Source organism: Cuculus canorus, chromosome 16 (genome assembly GCF_017976375.1).
Source record: "Cuculus canorus isolate bCucCan1 chromosome 16, bCucCan1.pri, whole genome shotgun sequence".
Taxonomy (NCBI): domain Eukaryota; kingdom Metazoa; phylum Chordata; class Aves; order Cuculiformes; family Cuculidae; genus Cuculus; species Cuculus canorus.
In genome coordinates this window covers 11,275,196-11,295,031 of record NC_071416.1, presented here as the reverse complement: position 1 = coordinate 11,295,031, position 19,836 = coordinate 11,275,196, and the positions used below count along the sequence as shown (strand labels likewise).

Here is a 19,836-nt window from a genome sequence, read left to right as displayed (position 1 = left end):
GCACATAAGTGGGAAATCTATCCTATCCCAGCTCTTGTCTCGCCGCACACGATTGATGGAGATCACTCCTTTGTGTTTCCCAGGCCTGATAAAGGATCCTTGCTTTATAAAACTCCAAATCGAGTCAGTTTCGGAATTGATTCCCTGACATTTTCCTACCAGGCCCCTCCGCGCCATTGGCGTACGCATTCGCGTTACGCATCCGACGTAGGCGGCCGGCGCCTCCCCCTCCGCACGCTGCGCCCCGAAGCCCGGCGAGGCGGGGCCTCACCTGCGCACTTGGCGTACAGAGCCCGCATTACGCATCCGGCGTAGGAGGTCGCCTCCCTCCTCCTTTCCCTGCGCTGGCGCACTTGGCGTACGCGATATTCGCCGTACGCAGTTGGCGCAGCTGGCAGGGAGACGCTGCTCGCCTGCGACAGGAAGACCCGCAGCAGGGACGCACCATGTGCGGCCGGCGGGGAGGGGGGCGGCGGGGCGAACCGTTTTCGCCTCCTGCCACCCCGCCTCCTCGCGCCTCTCCGAGCCGGTGTGGCGAGAAGCAGGGGGCGCCGCGGTGCCGCGCGGGGCGGCGGGCGGGGCGGTGGCGGCGGCGGATGTCGGGGAGCAGAGCGTACCATGTGCGGTCCCCCCCCCCGGCGGCACTGCGGAGAGGCGCCGCACGGGCAGCGGGCAGATAATAACAATCCCATCCCAGGCTGGAGCCCGCACGCTGCAGGCGCCTCGCACCGCACCATGTCGGTTGCTTTTGCATCTGCTCGCCCGAGAGGCAAAGGGGAGGTGACGCAGCAAACTATCCAGAAGGTAAAAAGAGAAGCGTGGTTATCGGTTGGAGGCGGTTTTGTGCCATCCGCGCTCCTGCGGGAGCTGGGTTTGCAGGGAAAGTCGTGAGCGTGCGAGGGATGGAGAGGTGGGAGAGGAGGGGGAGGAGGAGGAACAAAGCAAAGGTGCTCGGGAGGCTGCAAAGAGCGAGCGAGAGCAGGACCGGGGGATGGAGCCGGGATGGAGCCTCATCCGCGCCGCTTTCCGAGGGGGAGCAGCGCTGCCGTTCATTCCCAGAGGCATCTCGGCTCCCGGCCCAGAGCGAAGCCAGCCCCGAGACTGAATTGAGATCAAATACTGAATTTTCCAGGGTTTTCTTTTGTATTTGGATGCAGAATTTTAATTTCGGAAGACAGAGGGAGCCCCTGCCGCCGGTGTTTCTCGTATCCTATTGACGTTTGATGACAAACAAAGGTTTGGGGGGGGTGGGTTTTCTCTGGAGAGGAGGGTTCCCAGCTGGAACAGTTGGGAACAGTTCCCAGTTTTCCAGTTGTGGAGCGGGGATGGCGCTCCCTTGCCTGTCCCTCTCCTCCCGCTGCAGGGAACGGGCTGGAAATGTCAATAAAGAACGTGCATGGCTTTACCGTCACCGCTACCTGTCATTTGTGCTCCTATATTTTTGGCGTGTTCCCCGCTGCACAGGTGTTCGTTTGGGGGGGCTCAGTGTGGGGATTCGGGGGCCGCTCGTTAAGCCATGGCCACTGACGAAGGGCCCTTGGCGATATCGCAGTCGGCTCAGACCACGCGCTGGGGCCAACGTGGGTCTGCTAGGAAATACACCTTGGTGGAAGATCGGGAGAGAACAGGGATTAAGGCAGGACAAACCTCCCCAAGAGGGACTGAAGAGGTGGTCTGAATCTCAGGAGACTGTTTGGAAGCTCATCCCTCTTGGGGCAGCTCTTGCAGCACAAGTGGTGGTGCGAACTGGTTAATTTAAGTTTGCAAATGCCTGTGGTGATAGGACGAGGGGCAATGGGCATAAACTGGAGAGGGGCAGATTTAAACTAGACATAAAGAGGGATTTCTTCACCATGAGAGCGGTGAGGCCCTGGCCCAGGTTGCCCAGGGAAGCTGTGGCTGCCCCATCCCTGGAGGGTTTCAAGGCCAGGTTGGATGGGCCTCGGGCAGCCTGAGCCAGTGGGAGGTGTCCCTGCCCATCGCAGGGGGGTTAGAACTATATGATCTTTTTTAAGGTCCCTTCCAACCCAAACTATTCTATGATTCTATGATTTTAAATGCTAAAATATTTCAGCCTCCTTGGATAAGTTTTCTTCTAGCTTCCAGGTTGTCTGGAGTTAGGACAGAATTTCATAATTCAGATAGCGTGTACCTAAACCTATGGCTGTGTCCACAGACAAAGGGCAGCCAGAGTCTCTTCAGTTTGATTTTCAAGCCCTTTGCTTTTTTTTTTTTTTGCATATTCATAAACTTCATATGGGAGCTTCAAAATGATATTTCTGTATGAATAATGTGTGAACACGTTTCCCATCTCAGGTACATTTGCTGTTACTTCGGTACTGTCCATCATCGTTGGGCTGCTGGCAGTGATTTTCTTTTTGGCAGGTCGTGATGCTGAGGAAGTGATTTGCAGCCATGGGAACTGGTTGGGCTTTATGGTCATAGAGCTGGGACAGTGAGAGTAGGAGCAGGTGCTGGGCCAGGAACTCAAAAAACCCCATTAAAAGGAGCTCCTTAGAACATGTACCAATTTTGTTGGAAAAGAAGGTTATTCTTATTCCTATTTGTAATATATAAGCAGCATATTGTTATTTATTAACTCAATTTTGATAGTCTTTCAAAGCTGTTAGAATTTCAGTACCAACCATTCCTAAAATAGGTTTCACACGGAGGATGTTAGGTCGTTGGCATGACAGCAGAGATGGTGGTGCTTCAAAGTAGTTTATCAAATAACAATTGCAGGGCAGCAAACTTCAGTTCCATCTATAATGGAGATCAGAAGTTGTTTCTTTTGTCCTAGTAAGTTAGAAAAGGAGTTATTCCTGATTCCATTTTTAGTAAGCAGAGTGTTTTTCATCTGGAAACTTAGCCCTTCTCTGACAAAGGTGTCTCTAATATTGCTTGGACTCTTACTGTTGAATACATATCTTAACTGCATGTGAAAATATTATCAGTGATATCTGCGGTGGAAACTGAAAAGGATGGGTTTCTATTCTTTGCTAATTCAGTCTATAGAATTTCCAGTGACGGAGGTGAAAATTTGTACACCAGTGAGTACAGAGCATGAAACAAAAGGCTGCACAGCGCACCAGGCAGGAGTGTTTTCTCTTAAAATTACATGCTGCGCCCGGGTTGCCATGTGAGCATAGGCACGCATGCAGGAGGAAGATGGATCCTTGACTGACACAGTTCTGACGTTCCCTGTCAGCATTCGAGAGGGCAGCGTGCCGAGCAGCCGTGGCAGGGCACAGCAGCGCCTCACTGCCTTGAGCCACAGCGGATCGCTGCGCGTTCCAGCACTCGGAGCCTGCGATGGACAAGGGTGTCCAGCAAAGTTCAGACCGACTCGCAGATGGCAAGCAAGAAGCAGGACAAGCTGGGGTCTCCAAGGGAGTGACTAGCTAGATTGCAAGTGCGTCAGAAAGCCTCTTTGCTCTTTTTGCTGTCATCTAGCCCTTTGTTTGCATCTGAATGGGTCGATAAATTGTTCTCACCAGAACTCATACCTACACCGATTAATTCATGTTTAACTCTTATGAAAACGTGTTGTTTCCTCAAGAGTTGTTCTATCCTGATAACACGGTGATTCAAAGGCCCAGTCTCGCAAGCACTTAATAGCAACGGTACCTACAAACTGGTTTATGTGATGAGTTTTTATCAGAAGCAAGTTTCAGTTTGTAAATACTGTTGTTATTTTTCCATTCATTCACCCGTGGAAAGCTTGCCACATTCACAAGAAAGCTGGGGGAAAGAGCCAGACTGCTGCACGTGAAATTTTAAAACAAATTAAAGGATATTTTAAGCTTTTAATTGTGTTATAAGTTTATCATATAAAGGTCAGTGCTCATTTCATCCAGCAGCCCTGATCTGCTTGGAACAAGTCAGTCACTAGAACTTATTGAATGAAGCCAGACTAGCAGCCACTGATACACATAAATTAACTGATTTGTCATTACTCTTTGTTTTCATTTTAAGTCCTCCCTGTATTGGAACTGAACCACCCCAAAGGACAAATTGGGATGTGATTCTCTTACAGTGTTTCAGTAGATCCAGTAATGCTAATGTTATACTTCATCAAGTTCAGCAGCCTGCACACCCTAGTCCTGTAAAGGAAAACTGGTAGGTTTCATTTGCTTGAAAGTATGTTTCTTATTTGAAAAAGGATAGGTTAGTAAAATCTGAAGTTTTAGAAAGGGCTGGGTGATGTTTTGGAATGAGGCAGAGGTGTTTTCGTAGTTAGAAGTGCTTTCCTTCTTCAGCATAAAATCTGTCATTTAATACGCAAAAAAAGGTAAGTCTATTAATTCTTCTTTGTTGGGTATTTCTACTTACTCTTTTAAAGATGATGAATGATTTGCAAAGCACGGTCTTGTGGCTCAATAAAGTCACGTGTAGGGACTTTGTAACATCCTAAGGCAACAAAACTGCACAAAACTCCATCCACTGCCAGGAAAGGTGAATGTGATTCTTGTAGTTTTGATCATGTTTTGATCATGTTTCTTTTATGCAGATGCTAGATGAAAATCACCACCTAATACAATGTATTATGGATTATCAGAGCAAGGGAAAAACTGCAGAATGTACTCAGTGAGTATTACAAGTTTTGGAGTATGGTAGAAATTTTTGGTGAACTCTTGCAAGAACAGGACTATGAATAGTTCTGTTCACTAGGAAAACAGTTAGATTCACTTGTATTAAGAAATGTATATTGTTCTTGGAACAGATTTTTTTTGCGAGTGTTTAATGCTTACAATATTTTTAACAAATCACTTATTAAAGTAATTATAAACAATTATGGTTATTGGACCACTTGCTTTATGCAGATTCGTTAAGCAGAATCAGGTATCAAGTTAGTAACACATTTTTATCAGAAAGTAATTGAACATTAAGGACCCTGTAGTTATCTCTGGCTAAAACAATGGGCATGCAGATGTACCAGTTTGTGTCACTGCTTACTATTCCTAAACTTGAAAACAAAATACTTCTATGATTGTTAGGGGTTAAATTACAGTCAGGAAGAATAGCCCATCTGCCCCATGAAAGGCTGAGTTATGGGGCCAGACCCAGAAAGCTGTTCTTTAAAAAATAAATGTATGAAAAAGATACCTTTGCTAAAGAAGTCCATGTCACTGTTCAGGCTTCATTTTTGCTGCTTTTCCTGCTTCCCAGCCATTTTCCCCTTATCAGAAGAAAACTCTGCTACAACAGCATTTTCTCTTGCCTTCTTGGAAGCCTTGCTGTTTCCAAAAGTTTGACTCCTCTTGGAGTGGCATGGCTGTTGGTTTGTTTTTGGGTGCCCTCCTTATCTTCACTATGAGCTTTTCCAGCTCATCAAGATCTGTGAAGAAGCATAAATGGTTCTGGTGGTGCCTACTTGAGTAAACACTCCAGTTAGAGCACTCTTGAAAAAAATCTTGTTGTTCTCAGCTTGCTGACAGGGCAAACAGGTTTTGGTTTTTGGAGTTCTGGCATCTCATTACTGCTGAGACCCTTGTTTAACAGAGGAACAAAAAGTGACTGTTAGAGCAGCTGACAGGGTGGTGGTACTCCAAGAATGAGGTCTCAGCCTCACAGTTCACTCAAAGTGCTTTCAAAGGAGAGTGAGTGTACTTTACCTCTCCCTTCTTTATAGAAGAGGTGCTGAACTCACCAATCCTCAGTAAAAAGCATGACAGCACAGCTATAGGTTATTACTATTGCTGTTTATATGACAGATGAAAAGTGGGCTAATGTAATTTAAATAATCATTTGTAAATAGAAAAGAAAAAAGACAAGAAAGGTTTGAAATTTTCTATGTTGTTAACCCTTTCCAAATCAGCTTTACTCCTTATTCTGTAGATACCAACAAATCTTGCACAGAAACCTGGTTTATTTGGCAACAATAGCAGATTCTAACCAGAATATGCAGTCCTTGCTTCCTGCTGTAAGTACCTGTGCTACCGTTGGATATGTTTACTATGCTGGAGGGAAACATTCTTTGATTCTGTTACTGATCACTGTATTTTTCCAACTAAAGCTTTTGAAGTGGTCAAGTAGATCATTGAACAAATCAAATGTTACTTTTACTGTGTTTTTGTGTTAACTTCTGTCTCTATAGCTCAAGATCTATATGCTATAAATGGTGCAGATCTGAACCTGCTCCATTTGTTCCAGATTTGTTGTTCTTTACCTATTCTTACTGTATTCTTTACTCAGGAAAAAAAAATGCCACTATTTTTTGTAGTGGCGTTTTGTCTTTAAACATTGTGTTATTCTTGCTAAATGGATTGATGTTGGAGGTATCCCACATAGCGCAAAACACAGCATAGGTTTATGCTCGGCAAAGGTCAGTTTGTCCACATACTTCTGTATCGTCTTTGCTAATGCATATCTGCTCAGCAGTTACATTCTAACCAGCACAAAATGGAATTCATGGAAGTATGGAAGAATGGGCACAGAAGCCAGACTCTATTATAAGCACAGTTTTAAGGTCTTCACTGTGCTGCCTGCTGGCTTCTCCATATCATGCTGAATGTCATTCACATACAGTAGTCACATGAAGAAAGGTTTACGCAAGCAAGCTCAAAAAGTGAAGGAAGCACATATTGATTTGAGGCAGTTTTTAGTCACTCAGGCTAATTTGGGGGGGGATATTATTTTTCCTAATTAAAATCTTAACGAAAAATTTGCTTCTCCTCCTTGTTATTTGCAGCCACCAACGCAAAACATAAACTTGGGCCCAGGAGGGATGACTCAAAGTGCATCCAACCAATCTCTCCATTCACAGAGCAATCTCAGCGATGCAATTGGGACGGGCCTTCCTCCTTCCTCCCTCATGCAGAGTCAGATTAGCAATGGTGAGCTCCGGTCCCCTTTGTGCTGCTTTGCTGTTGCTTGGCAACAAAATCATTAATGCAGAATATACTTAGAGAGCTGTAAAAGACCTCTCCTAACTCACCTTTCAGGGGATTTCAGGCACATGCTGAAATCATCACAAAATGGCTACAGCCAGTAATGTTGTTGGCGTCTGAAAGGACTCCAGGCTGCTTAGTATTTCTGTAGGGGAAATGAAAAACAATATGTAAAAAAATGTGTAATGATTTTACCGAGCATCCAAGTTTTTAGTAAGAAAGATTATATATTGTAATGTTTTTCTTCTGAAGGTGGTGGGGTTGGCCCGGGCAAAATGGAATTGCTTGCATGACTGACAGTGCATTCAAGCCTTTCGATCGCAAAGACCTTGTGGGATACATGCTGCCTTATAAATAATTTGGTGTTGCATCAGTATTTGTCCTCCACAGAAGCTTGCAGAGATTGTACTACATAGCCAAAGAGTTTGCACAGACATTTTGTGTGAATAAGATAATATACTTTGTCTTATTTGTTTCTTTTGTTCGTGCAGCTAAAAAGAAACAAATTGAAAGATAAAATGTGGGGTTTTTTACTCTGTGTATTTTATAGTATGAATAATCCGTTATTTTGTAATTCTTAGTTATTTAGTCAGTTCTTGTTTCTGTGGGTCTTTCCCAGAGTGACAGAGAGAGAACAGGGTCTATAAATAGAAATATCTGATTTTAAAATCACAGACCTTGGCAGGGGGGACTCGAGCAGATGCAAGCCATGAAATTACTTCTGACTTTTAAAAATTCTTTTTGTGGTCAAGCTGATCGTGCCTTTTAAACTAGTGGATGAGGCACCTAATTTACACAGTTACAACTTGTAAAATGAACTTATTAAATTTATCTGGGCCTTCTTTTTGAAAGATTTATTAAGTATTATAATAAGTTAATAGAAATGTTTCATGTTGCGAAGAATCTACATTTTCAGTGCTATTGTTGCTGGGGTTTTTTTATTGGCCTCCCACCCTCCAGTCCTTCATTGTAAAGTAGTGCTGATTGAAAGAACCAGACTGGCAGTCCTGAAGTCTCGAGTTGTCTCAGAGCAGGAGCAGCCAGGGCAGCCCACTTCATGTTGTGATTTTACCCAACCCAGTGCTAAAACGCAGCTGGCGTTGTGGAGGTCAAGAGAGCTCACTCTGTGCCCAGTCCCTGGGACTCTGACACCTGGGTAATGTCAGGTATTTTATCCTGAAAATACCAGCCTACTGGAAACCAGACTGAGGCCAGAGCTTGATGTGCAGGTAGAGGTTGAGGCTGAGAAGTTATCTTACATCGGACAACACTTGTTGGACACCATGTTTTGGAAATGAGTTAGTAAATATGCACAGACAATTCAAATCTATGGGCTCTAGTACTAGAGAAAATTTCTCATGTAATGGCAATAGAGACAAAAGTCTGTAATGAACAGGTACAGCACTGTAGGAAAGGGAAGAGTAGGGAAGAAGACGCAGAAGCCACTAAATTTTATTCTTTATTGTCCTCAGTCAGGACTTTACAGAAATCCCCTCTGAGGGTCAGTAACCAGGTAATTCCTGGCATACCTGGTAACTTTCTGTAGTGGCAGCTAGGTGCGATGTAGTGGTAATTTCGTTTGTGGGTCAATTTAAAAAACAACCCACTGAGATTTCAAGTAATCCACCACCCACAAGGCAGGGATTCTTCACACCATAGCCCTGCAGGCAGACCCATTAGATTCAATAAACCAAGCAGCACAACTCGGCTGCCTCTGGACAGAATTGGGCCCAACTGAGAATTTTAACTGGTCAGAAATCATTAACGAGGCCTTTCAGAGAAACACCCAACTGCCTTAAATTCATGAAAGTATGAGGGAGGTTCAATGCTTTGTATTTTTATTAAAGTTTTAGTGCTTTTATTTAAACACTTCTGGTCAGACTTTTATATTTTCCCTTACAGTCATTATTTAGCAAATTCTTTGGGTTTTTATCTTTAAAGAAAGTCAAGATTATTTAAATTTTCCTAAGCAAACAGAGTGAGGTTCACCATCTCTCACTGAAAGCAGCTGCTAGCTCCATGCGCACACCATGTGGGCTTGTGTTGCCCAAGCACAAGTATCGGCTTCACAAGACGCAAACTGTATGCAGTGTATGGACCTGGCTCCACTGATTTCACTAGAGCTATCTCTCTTTATCTCCTGCTGAAAATGCTGTTTGCATCTCTCTGCTAGAGGAAAATATAATCATCTACAGCAAAATTTCTCTTTTTGATATCTATAACATACAATAAGTGTAATTAGTGAGGTTTGTACTAAGAGAATTAGACACATTATTTGGATGCTGTAGATACCCTTGATAACTATGAATTAAAATATCAATACCTAAGCACTACAGTACAATTCTGTCTCCTCTGGGGGTTCTGCATGTCTTCCATTCTACCTAAATTAATTTAGATTGACAACAGTACAGCTGAATTGTTAGATAACACATACAATGACAGTTTCGATATCGACAACACACAATGAAAACAGCTTCCCAAAACTCATTCATAGAAGTATTTACAGGCATAAACAACAAAAAATAAGGACTAGTTTCTCCCTGATTTTGGTTGCCCAACAGGAATAGAATTTAAAAACATAAACATACTGCCAGGTAAGCAAGGTGGTGTTCTCCAGCCCAGGACATAACCAGAGGAGTCTGATAATTGCAGTTGGTGATGTTGGAGTATCGTGACAACAGGGATTATGAGGGTGATTTGGAAAATTTGTCTTTTTAAGTCTGAGGTGCTTTCAGTCAAACTTCAGGAAAGCACAAGTCAGTATTGTGCTCTGAGGAAAGGGTCCCTGGGAACTTCCCGAGCCCCAGCTAAGAGGGTTTGTTGGTTACAGAGGAACCGAGTGGGTGCAGCAATGCACACAGTGTTTCTCAGCTGCTACTGTGCCTTTCCGTTGTCACCATCTTTGTCAAGGGGGAAAAGGAGTCCACAGCAGGAGAGGAGGAAGGAAAAGACAAATTTTAGAAAGCTGGGGTGTTTCCAGAGTCAGTGAATTTTCTGAAGTATCTGAAATTACTGGCATTTGTTAATTCTGCTGTCTGTGAGGAACTGCTTGTAGGGCATTGCTGCTGTTTTATTCTTCCTGTCTGTAGTCCTATACAGCTTGGATTTGGCTGCGGGAAAGAGAAGGATCACTCTGACTGTGCAGTAGGCAATTTTAATTTGTCTGTAGATAGCAAGGAATTTTAATATTGAAGATTTTTTTTAGTTCTGTTTTGCCTCATCACAAGGTATTTTAGAAAGGCTGCGAGGGCTTTAATGCTCACTGTACGTTGCCAATAATAGCACAGATTTTCTTGTTGCTCTCTTTAATTTTTCTAGGTCCTAATCACGTGTCTATGCAGCAGTCAGGCCAGAACACTATGCCCACAACCTCTCTGAGTATGACTGTCAGCAGTCATGGAACTGGGCCTGGTTATAGCCATACAGTGCCTGCATCTCAGAATGTGCCAATGCAAGGCCAGGGGTCAATAGGCAATTATGTGTCTCGAACAAACATCAACATGCAGTCTAATCCAGGTAAACTCCCTCTTCCTACTTCTGGGCCAACTTGACTTTTCAGTGACCTCAGAGGTTTACCACAGGTGAATTTGTTCTGTAAATATTTTCTGTAGACAGCAACAAATATACAAGAGAAAAAGACAGCTTTAAGACCTCTCTGAATGTCAAGGTGTCAGGCACCAGTGGACGTCAGAATGATTTCAGACTTGCTTTAGTGTACACCGACTTGCTGTGGTTAGCAAAGAGTTGGGGAGAAGAGGGTTAGCAACAAGCGCAGCAGCACTGATAGCCCCTGGCAGCAAATCCTGCGGCTGTGGGAGGGAACTGAGAAACACCTTTATCCAAGCTGAAAGAGCCTGCGGAAGAGTATTACACATTGACTGTTTGTACGTTACCACACTGGTTTTGTTATGATACTTGACTCTGCTTGCAGGGCATAGAGAGACTAGCAGACAATTCAGAATTAATCTTTTTATTTGTTAAAATGTTTGCTGCTGAGTATTGAATGGCATGTCCAATGCTTAGGAATTCTTTCAGACAGTATGAAAGTTAGAGATCGAATAAAATCTGGAATGTCAGTTTATTCAAAGTGTATAATTATCAGATGTATAAGAAGATGGAAGCAGAAGGAAGAGTGGACTAGAAAAGAAATGCAGCAATGACTTAGTAAGGAGATAGAAAGGAACAAGCATAAGTTCTTATTTCTTTCCCTACTGTAATAATGATTGCATTCTTTTAAATAAACTAATAGTCAAGGCTGAATGTAGTTTTAGAAGTCTGACTGGAGCAAATAGCAAGAACTGACCACGTCATAACATCCTTTTTGGGTTACAGTGCAGAAGAGTTAAATGCCTGCAGTAGGAAAACACCTCCCCCTGTGGAAAACTCACAGAATTATCAGGATGCATGTTAGCTGAAGGTTTTAACTTGCTTCCAAAGAGACTAGGGAGACAACTGTCACATCCTTATAGAAAACAGTATTTTCCATGTACATTGTAGTCTCTATGATGCACCAGCAAGCAGCAACATCGCATTACAACTCGGCGCCAGGAGGGAGCCAGCACTACCAGGGGCAGTCCTCCATTGCCATGATGAGTCAGAGCAACCAGGGCAACAGCATGATGGGCCAGCGACCAATGGGCCCTTACAGAGCCTCTCAGCAAGGTAAAACCTATGATTAGATTACTGATAGAATGATTATTAGATTGATGATATTCAGTCCGTCTTGTGAGGCAGGTAAGTCAACAAAATTTCCAAGTCACATTTATGAACAGGGAATCCCATCCAGGAACACAGGAAATCTCGAACGGTGGAAGTATCGTGACGATCAGATGAACTTTAATCTATTTTCAAGATTTATCTATTTAATTATTTCAGGTGTTTAGAAAAATAATTCTGTCTAAAAGGGATCGTATCTCTCTAAAGAAAAGATGAACAATTTGAGATACAGCTCACTCAAGCCACTGGGAATCTTTTCAGTTCTTTCACATGGTATTGGATCAGCCGTAACATGGCACAGTTATCAAGGAACACATTTCTGCAAAGAAGATATAGTTTGCCAGCAATTAGTACGAAAAATTAGGCCAAGGAAAGGAAAACACCAGAGGATAACTGCCATGCTCTAAGACCTCTCTGGAAAAAGTTCTAAGAGGTAATAAAGCTGCTAGACTGATTCTAACATAAACTGAATTTTGCTAAGAACAATTTAATACATTAATTAAAGTATATTTAATTCTGACCGTGTTCTTGAGCACGCAGTACATTTATATGCTTTCTAATAACTCGGATTAGTAGATGAAATGTAGCTGTTACTTTTGGTATTGCCAGAGAAGGGAGTGGTTTTAGGACGTGTTACTGACCATTTTGTAATTTCAATTTCAACCAGCTTTTTCTGAGAATACAAACTTATTTCCTTTTTCTAGTGAGCAGAACATCTTTGAAAATGCTCTCAAGATACATAGGCTGTTTTCTTTACCCAGATGTAAACACTGTTTTCTTTAAAAAATAAAGTAAGAAAAAAACATCCCTTAGGAGTCTGTGGGCTCAGTTTGCTCTCTCTTGTCTTTGCCTGCAGGTTCCTCGCAGCAGTACATGGGTCAGGAGGAATATTACAGTGAACAGTACAGTCACGGACAAGGCTCATCAGAACCCATGAATCAGCAATACTATCCAGACGGTAACTCCTCTGAGCTGTAGTCACTGTAATACCAATAAAGTGTAGACTGCCACGTGTAATGATGTGGCAAACCGCTGAGATTCATTTCCAATTTAAATGCTAGGAAATTCTAATCCCAGGATGCGGGAACCTGGTCACAAATGTATACATCAGGGCATCCTGCTATCCGAACTGCTTCAAAAAGAGCACAAAGATGAGTCCGGTTGAGCAAATACAAGACATTTATCCATAGGTGTGACTTTCCTTGCCTTCTATTTGACCTTCTGTCTAAGTGGTCAGTATTTTCTCTTGGGTTCATCTTTGTGCATAAGCAGCTTCATAATTTATCACTATGTATCTGTTGTTATATTAACAACTTGTTATATTAACAACATACCTGATAAACCTTTGCACTTCCTTGTAGGACATGGTGATTATGCCTATCAGCAGTCATCCTATACTGAGCAGAGCTATGACAGGTCATTTGACGACTCTACACAACACTATTATGAAGGAGGTAGGAAAATACATTGGTAATCTTTGTAACCCAAAGCTCAAATCCCCTAAAACACTAATGGAGTGCTTATGAAAATGTAAAATATGACTTGCAATTTCTGCATCACTGACTGCTACTTAGCTACTACGTAAGGAGTGTCTGAGAAACAGAATTTAGCTATGTAAAGCATTTTTTACACCAAAACTGGATCAGACTGCATACACAGTTTCACATCAGTAACTGAATTGTGAGGCAGTCATGCTGTGCAGCCTCATGGGATCATTAACAGCTTGGTGTGTAGCCTCATATTCATTAGAAAAATGATCCTCAGTTTTAGCTGAGCCAGATGGAATTATAGCTATGAATACTCAACTTTTTTTGCAGCAAGATAAAAGACTTCCAGAATGTCAGTATCCTCCACTCTTGCAGAACTGTTTAACAAATATTTTATGTAATGCAAATAAAAATGTCTGTATTAAAGTAAAAGGTGATGCTGACAAAGGCAAACTAAGGTGCTGCAGTTAGGAATGGGGTTCAGAGCTGGAATAAATGGCAGCCGCAAATGGAAATTTCTTTAAAAAAAGGCTACAAGTTAATTCCAGGACCAGCTTTTTAAAATCTTACTGAATTCACCTCACAAAGTGTGAAAAACAATGGGTTAAATTAAACTAATCTTCAAAAACCACCGATGGTATGAGTTTGCAATTCTACCACTAAAAAACCCTCGACAGTAGTAAGTGAGTAAATTCAATGATGCTATTAAGATATCTGATCTCTAAATTAACTGAAAAATATTAACTTAATTATGATACAGTGAGGTGGCATTTAGGAAAAGCCATGTCATCTGTATAGTCTCTGTTAATTTTGTTATTTCAGGATACTGCAAATGGAATTTCCATCATAGGCATTTGAAAAAATACCAGTAACAACTAGATAAGCGGTCTTTCTGGGATATATGAATAAACATCATTATCTAGAAGAAGGTACAGTAGGAGGGCTTCTTGAGAAACCGGCTGTTTGCCCTGACACCCTTATCTTTGTGACTCTGTTTTTCTTCTGAAACATTTCCAGGGTAAAAAAAAAAAAAAAAGTCCTTTGGGAAACAGGCTGCTTGTTTGTTTGTTTGTTTGTTTGGTGATGTGCGTGAAGAAACAACTTACTCCTGTTCAAAAGAACTTAAAATCACTGAAGAAGTAAACATCCTGATTGGCAAAATGCAGTTGTCTCTGAAAAGAGTACTTGTATATGAATTCCAGACTAAGGCTCATTACGCCTTTGTTTTCTTTACGATTCGCAAGTGCAGTGAAATATCTGCCTCATCTATAACCAAACTGTTCCATTTTTGTTCCCCTTAGGAAATTCCCAGTACAGCCAGCAGCAGGCAGGATACCAACAAGGCGCTGCACAACAGCAGACATATTCCCAGCAGCAATACCCAAATCAACAAAGTTATCCAGGCCAACAGCAAGGCTACGGTAAGAAAACTGTCACTGGCTGGTCAAACGTTTGCAGTACTTAATCCTGACACCTCCATTCCTAAGCTAAACTATGCTGTAAACTTATTTCTTTGATTAACCTTGGACATCCAAAAAAGAGCATAGCATGGAAAGGGATTCTGGGCAGTAGCATACATTAGTATAGCACTGTGTTCTATACTGTTCTGTTAGCATCCTGAATCCCTCTCCTGAAAGCAAGTTAGAAAGTTAGAAAGTAGACTTTGCCTCATGTTGACTTCCTGATAAGTGTTGGCAGGAGGTGACTGCCTGGATTCTCAGGGCTCCTACACATCCAATAGTTCTACAACTGAGATGAAAAAATAACATCAACAGTCTGGAGAATCACTACTCCCTCACTTAGATTTCTCACAACATCGTACAGGTTATATTCCTTTGTGAGGGACTGAGGGGAAAGGGAAAAAGGCAGAAGTGTTTTGAACATGCAGCTAACACTGGTGCAGGACTTTCAAACCCTTCAAGTCACCAGCAGCAGAGCTCCCCACTGTTACCAAAAGAATCTGAGTTTGATGTCTGCCTGTGCGTGTTCAGACCGATTGGAGGCAGCTTATATGGATCCTCAGCCTTTGGGAGAAAGAAACCATTTCAGATTGAAAAAGGTATATCAGATTTTCTGACCAAAGTTTAAAACCTGAACTGAAGTTTACACTGCTGCAGCTAGACTGGGATTAGTATTAACACTTCTGAGTGTAAAGCTGGAGGGGAGCTCTAGGCAAAATGTACTTGGTTCATACTCACAGAGCTTACTTTGTTACATTACATCAAACATAACAAATCAAGCCTTAGGAACAGATTTCACTGTCTTCTCAGGTCCTGCACAAGGAGCCTCCTCACAGTATTCCAGCTACCAACAGGGACAGGGCCAGCAATATGGAAGTTACAGAGCTTCTCAAACGGGCCCATCCGCTCAGCAACAGAGGCCTTACGGCTACGAGCAGGTAAACGATCCGAATCTCTGCTACGGAAAAGCAGATTTAGCTTTTAGCTCTGCATAAAAATCTACCTGATAATTTAGTGCGGGCATATTGGTGATACTTCAGTGGGTCTTTTAAAATTCATAGACCAAAAAAAATCATCTGACTTGCTGTTTCTAAACCTCTGATGTATTGTTCTCCAATATTTTTATTTCTCTTTTATAGGGACAATATGGAAATTACCAGCAATAAACGAATACGACCCTGTATCAGATTCCTATCAATAGTATATCCATCCTTGGAACTGGGTGTACAGGCAGTTTTGGTTAATTGTAATATGTTGGTTACCCCTTAGCACAAAGCAGCGTCTGTATGTGAACAGTGTTCATTTCATGCTGGATATGAAGCAGTGCACCACTGGTAACAAGACAATGCTTTAATGGTTTGGTATTTGGTGCTGTGTATAGTACTGTATGTTGATACAATGCAGAAGTTTTTCATTTACCCCCCCTACCCCATTCTTGATGTTTCTAAATAGCTTTAGGATCATTGGATCACAGTTGTGCCCCGTTCTGGAAAACAGCCGGGTTATTCTGCAGTCTGGCTCAAAGCAAAGCGATTCAGACACTTCTCGGTCCAGGGAGGGATCCTGTGGTAGGCTATTGATTTAACCGAATGCATTGACCATGACCTGCCGGCCTCTGAAATCCATGGCTCTTAACTTCACTTGTTAAGAATAAGAGGATGAGTACGTTCCGTTTGTGAAGGCAGTTCTATGCTGTGTGTTAAAATTAACCGCAACTTCTGCAATACCTATGAGGGCGAACTACTGACATCTTAGAATTCAATAATATGCATAAGTCCATGCTTCTGTTGGAAAAGGTACAGAAAGAGGATTGAATCACTAGAAGCACTTTTCATATATCCATGTGAACTAAGGTATTTCTGTCATGGAAAGAAAACTAGAAGGGAGCTCTGAAATCATAGAATCACGGAATGATTTGGCTTGGAAGGGACCGTGAAGTCATCTTGTCCAATGCCCCTGCAGTGAGCAGAGACATTTTCAACTCAATTGGGTTGCTCAGCGCCCCATTCAAGCTGACCTTGAATGTTTCCAGGAATGGGGCATTGCCCACCTCTCTAGGCAACCTGTGCCAGTATTTCACCACCTTCAGCATAAAAAAATTCTTCCTTGTATCTAGTCTAAATCTAGCCTCTTTTAAGTTTAAAACCATTACCCCTTGTCCTGTGGCAACAGGCCCTGCTAAAAGTTTCCCCCCATCTTTCTTATAAGCCCCTTTTAAGTATTGAAAGGCCACAATAAAGTCTCCTTGGAGCCTTCTCTTCTCCAAGCTGAGGACCCCCAGCTCTCTCAGTCTCTCTTCATAGGGGAAGTGTTCCAGGCCTTTGATAATTTTTGTGGCCTCCTCTGGACCTGCCCCAACAGGTCCATGTCCCTCCTGTGCTGAGGGCTCCAGTTAAACACAGTATTCCCGGTGTGGTCTGCAGTGTCAGCCTACTAGATGTCAATGTTGCTTCCTGTTGTGCTTAGCTGAGAGAAACATCTGGCAAAACTCCAGTCTTAAATGTGCTACTCCAACTTTTATAACTCGCATACACATTTTCACGCCAAATTTCGCAAGCAGGTGGCTGGCATCCTTCTTTATTTCTGGTTCTTCCATTGCCCTTGCTGAGATTTTCCAGCAAGCACTATAACCGTAAATATTGTCACATTTTTTGGTCTGTTGTTCTTACAGTTCAGCATCACTTTTTACTGTTGTAGCTTGACAGAAAAAGTTCAGAAGTAAAAGAAAAAAAAAATCCATCTTTATTGCAGAGAAGCAACTAAGTTTACTTTTAATTGTGAGACAATATTATGCATATAGAGAGGGGAACTGTTAATAGGGTCAAACAGTGAGAGAATACCTATAGAAAGAGAATTTAGAAATAAAAACTAGTGGTATGTAAAAGCCAGTCTGAACAATGTAAGTCACTTCTATTCAGTTTTATATATTCTTATAAAAAAGTGTTGAAATAAAGCACTTATAAAGTGCTTCCTTAAGTGCTGAAAGAACTACCGTGTCCAAACTTCTCTGAGGCAAAGGGCTAGGATGACTACACTCCACAAGCATTTTTTAGTACGAGATTAACTGCGAATTTACAATACAGAGTAAATACACCCTCTGTAGGATTTTCTCCTTGTCTTTTGTCTGAACTTGCTTATTTATGAGATTTCAAATTTTAGTATTTTATATTAAAAAAAAAAAACAAAACCAGAAAATCAAAGATATCTTAACTCATTACTATTTTTTCCTGTAAAATCTTTAACTGGACAACAAAAGAGTTTATTATTAAGTGTTGTCCAAGCACTGCCCTTGCTACATTAATAATTTTAATCACTGATAAAATAGAAGACATTTTTTAGTCATCATTTCTCCTGTCCTTCCTGCTGATGTTTTCATACAAACAAGTACTCTGAAATAGCAAGGAACAGAAGGGAAGTAAGATTGTTTTCTTTACAGTAGATTAATATTACAGGTAGACAGAAGTATGCAATATTGCTCTTTGCCGGTTTGGAAAAAAATATCTTTTATGTGGTCTTTGAAAGTGCTGAAATACTTTTGAGAGAATATGAACAACACTTAAAATGAAACAGCAACATTACATCAATCTGAAATGTCTTACATTAAGAACTTCTTGAATGTTGTGTATATACTGTATTTGAAAGAGCACTTTGGAAATAGTTTGTACATTTATTTCCTAATTTATACATGATTTTTGGTGTTAATATTTCTAATTGTTAATAACAAAATGTTTATTTAATGTGTTGTCCATTTTTATGTATTAACGTGGAAACAAAGTGATGCCAGCATTTTGACTTCTTCCATTAATTGTGTCATTTTCTGTTTTGTAATACAGAATGCTTGAAAACTGTTTAGGTTAAATATTAACTGAAAATGAAGTGGGTGGTACTTTTCTTACGACAGATTTTTGAATGAGAGAAGCAGATAAAGGGAGACAAGAGTTGTACCTTTTCCCCTGGGGATTGTACGTGGCAAAAGCCGGTTCCAGCTCTCAGATTGTGGATGTTCTGAGGAAATGCTCGCTTCCAGGGATGTGGGAGTCGGTGCGGCAGGACTTGCTCCCTCTGGGGTCTGGGGCACCCCTCTACATCCCCGGGCAGCCCGTGACTGGGACAGTGGCTTCTAGAATCATAGAATCATTAAGGTTGGAGAAGATCTCTTTAAGTTCACCCAGTCCGACAGTCAGCCCAGCACCACTGTGCCTACTAAACCGTGTCCTGAAGTGCCACAGCCACACACTTTTTTAACCCCTTCCCTGGGCACCCTCTGCCAGTGCTTGACCACTCTTTTAGTAAAGAAATATTTGCAAATATGCAATCTAAACGTCCCCTGGCCCAACTTGAGGCCATTTCCTATCCCTTGTTACTAGGGAGAAGTGACCAGCACCCAGCTCACCACAGCCTCCTTTCCAGGAGCTGCAGAGTGATGAGGTCTCCCCTCAGCCTCCTCAAGACTTAACAATCTTGGTTCCCTCAGCCGCTCCTCTTGACTTGTTCTCCAGACCATTTTAGGCCCTAAGGCTGGAGCTCACAGCACACAGTGCATAAAGGATCCCAAACTCAATCCTTCCAGGCTTCAGCCCTGGGATGCGCAGCACTGCTTCCTCATGGACCCAAAGGAGCCCCCAGGCTGGGACACGAGTACCCAGACTTGCACTGTTAGATGAAATGAAAAAAAAAAAAAAGGAAAATACAAAAAGTATTTTGTTCAGAGAGGAGACATTACTTTTATTCCACGCAGGGTGCTGGGTGGAAGATCTTTCACAACAGTAGCTCACCTCCTGCAGACCCCAAAGGCTTATTGATAGAAAACCAAGGCTCTAAAATCCCATCTTGCTCATACAATCATTACACCTATGTAATCACAGAATCATGGGATGGTTTGGGTTGGAAGAGACCTTAAAGATAATTTAATAGAATCATAGAATAGCTTGGGTTGGAAAGGATCTTAAAGATAATTTAATGGAATCATAGGATAGTTTGGGTTGGAAGGCACCTTGACCTTCTTATACAATGGTTTGGGTTAACACTCAACTGTTAACATCTAATACACATATTCATTGTTACACAATTCTACTTTCAACACAAAATTTCTTATTTCCTTTCGACATCCTTTGTTAGGATAAGGAAGCCCTTCAGGTAATTCTTAAAACCCACGAATCCTCCCTCTCCAATCTCCCTGCCTGTGTTTCATCCCATTTGCACCCTTGAGCCGACGAACCCCTGGGTTCATCACTTTCTTAAGGCTGAGTGCATCCCTCAGCGGGATGCTTATAGGAAATATTA

General features: G+C 42.1%; 1 protein-coding gene across 2 annotated transcripts; it reads left to right on the top strand.

Moving 5' to 3' along the window:
• Positions 1–370: 370 nt before the first annotated feature.
• On the top strand, positions 371–18,379 carry SS18L1 (SS18L1 subunit of BAF chromatin remodeling complex). Of its 2 annotated transcripts, XM_054081137.1 has the most exons (12): positions 376–804; positions 3,976–4,119; positions 4,511–4,587; positions 5,839–5,923; positions 6,692–6,836; positions 10,209–10,406; positions 11,388–11,552; positions 12,463–12,564; positions 12,968–13,060; positions 14,395–14,514; positions 15,364–15,491; positions 15,693–18,379. In XM_054081137.1, the coding sequence occupies exons 3-12, from the start codon at positions 4,511–4,513 to the stop codon at positions 15,717–15,719; spliced, it is 1,140 nt and encodes a 379-aa protein (XP_053937112.1). In that variant the 5' UTR covers positions 376–804; positions 3,976–4,119; the 3' UTR covers positions 15,720–18,379. The 2 variants fall into 2 exon arrangements, with proteins under 2 accessions (XP_009561369.2, XP_053937112.1); XM_009563074.2 differs by lacking the exon at positions 3,976–4,119 and having other exon boundaries at positions 371–804.
• The last annotated feature ends 1,457 nt before the right edge of the window (positions 18,380–19,836 follow it).

Coding starts and splice junctions, on each gene's coding strand:
- SS18L1 (XM_009563074.2), top strand. CDS start 619: ATGTGCGGTCCCCCCCCCCGGCGGCACTGCGGAGAGGCGCCGCACGGG. Junction 5,924..6,691: donor TGCAGTCCTTGCTTCCTGCT/GTAAGTACCTGT, acceptor TGTTATTTGCAG/CCACCAACGCAAAACATAAA. Junction 13,061..14,394: donor ACAACACTATTATGAAGGAG/GTAGGAAAATAC, acceptor TGTTCCCCTTAG/GAAATTCCCAGTACAGCCAG.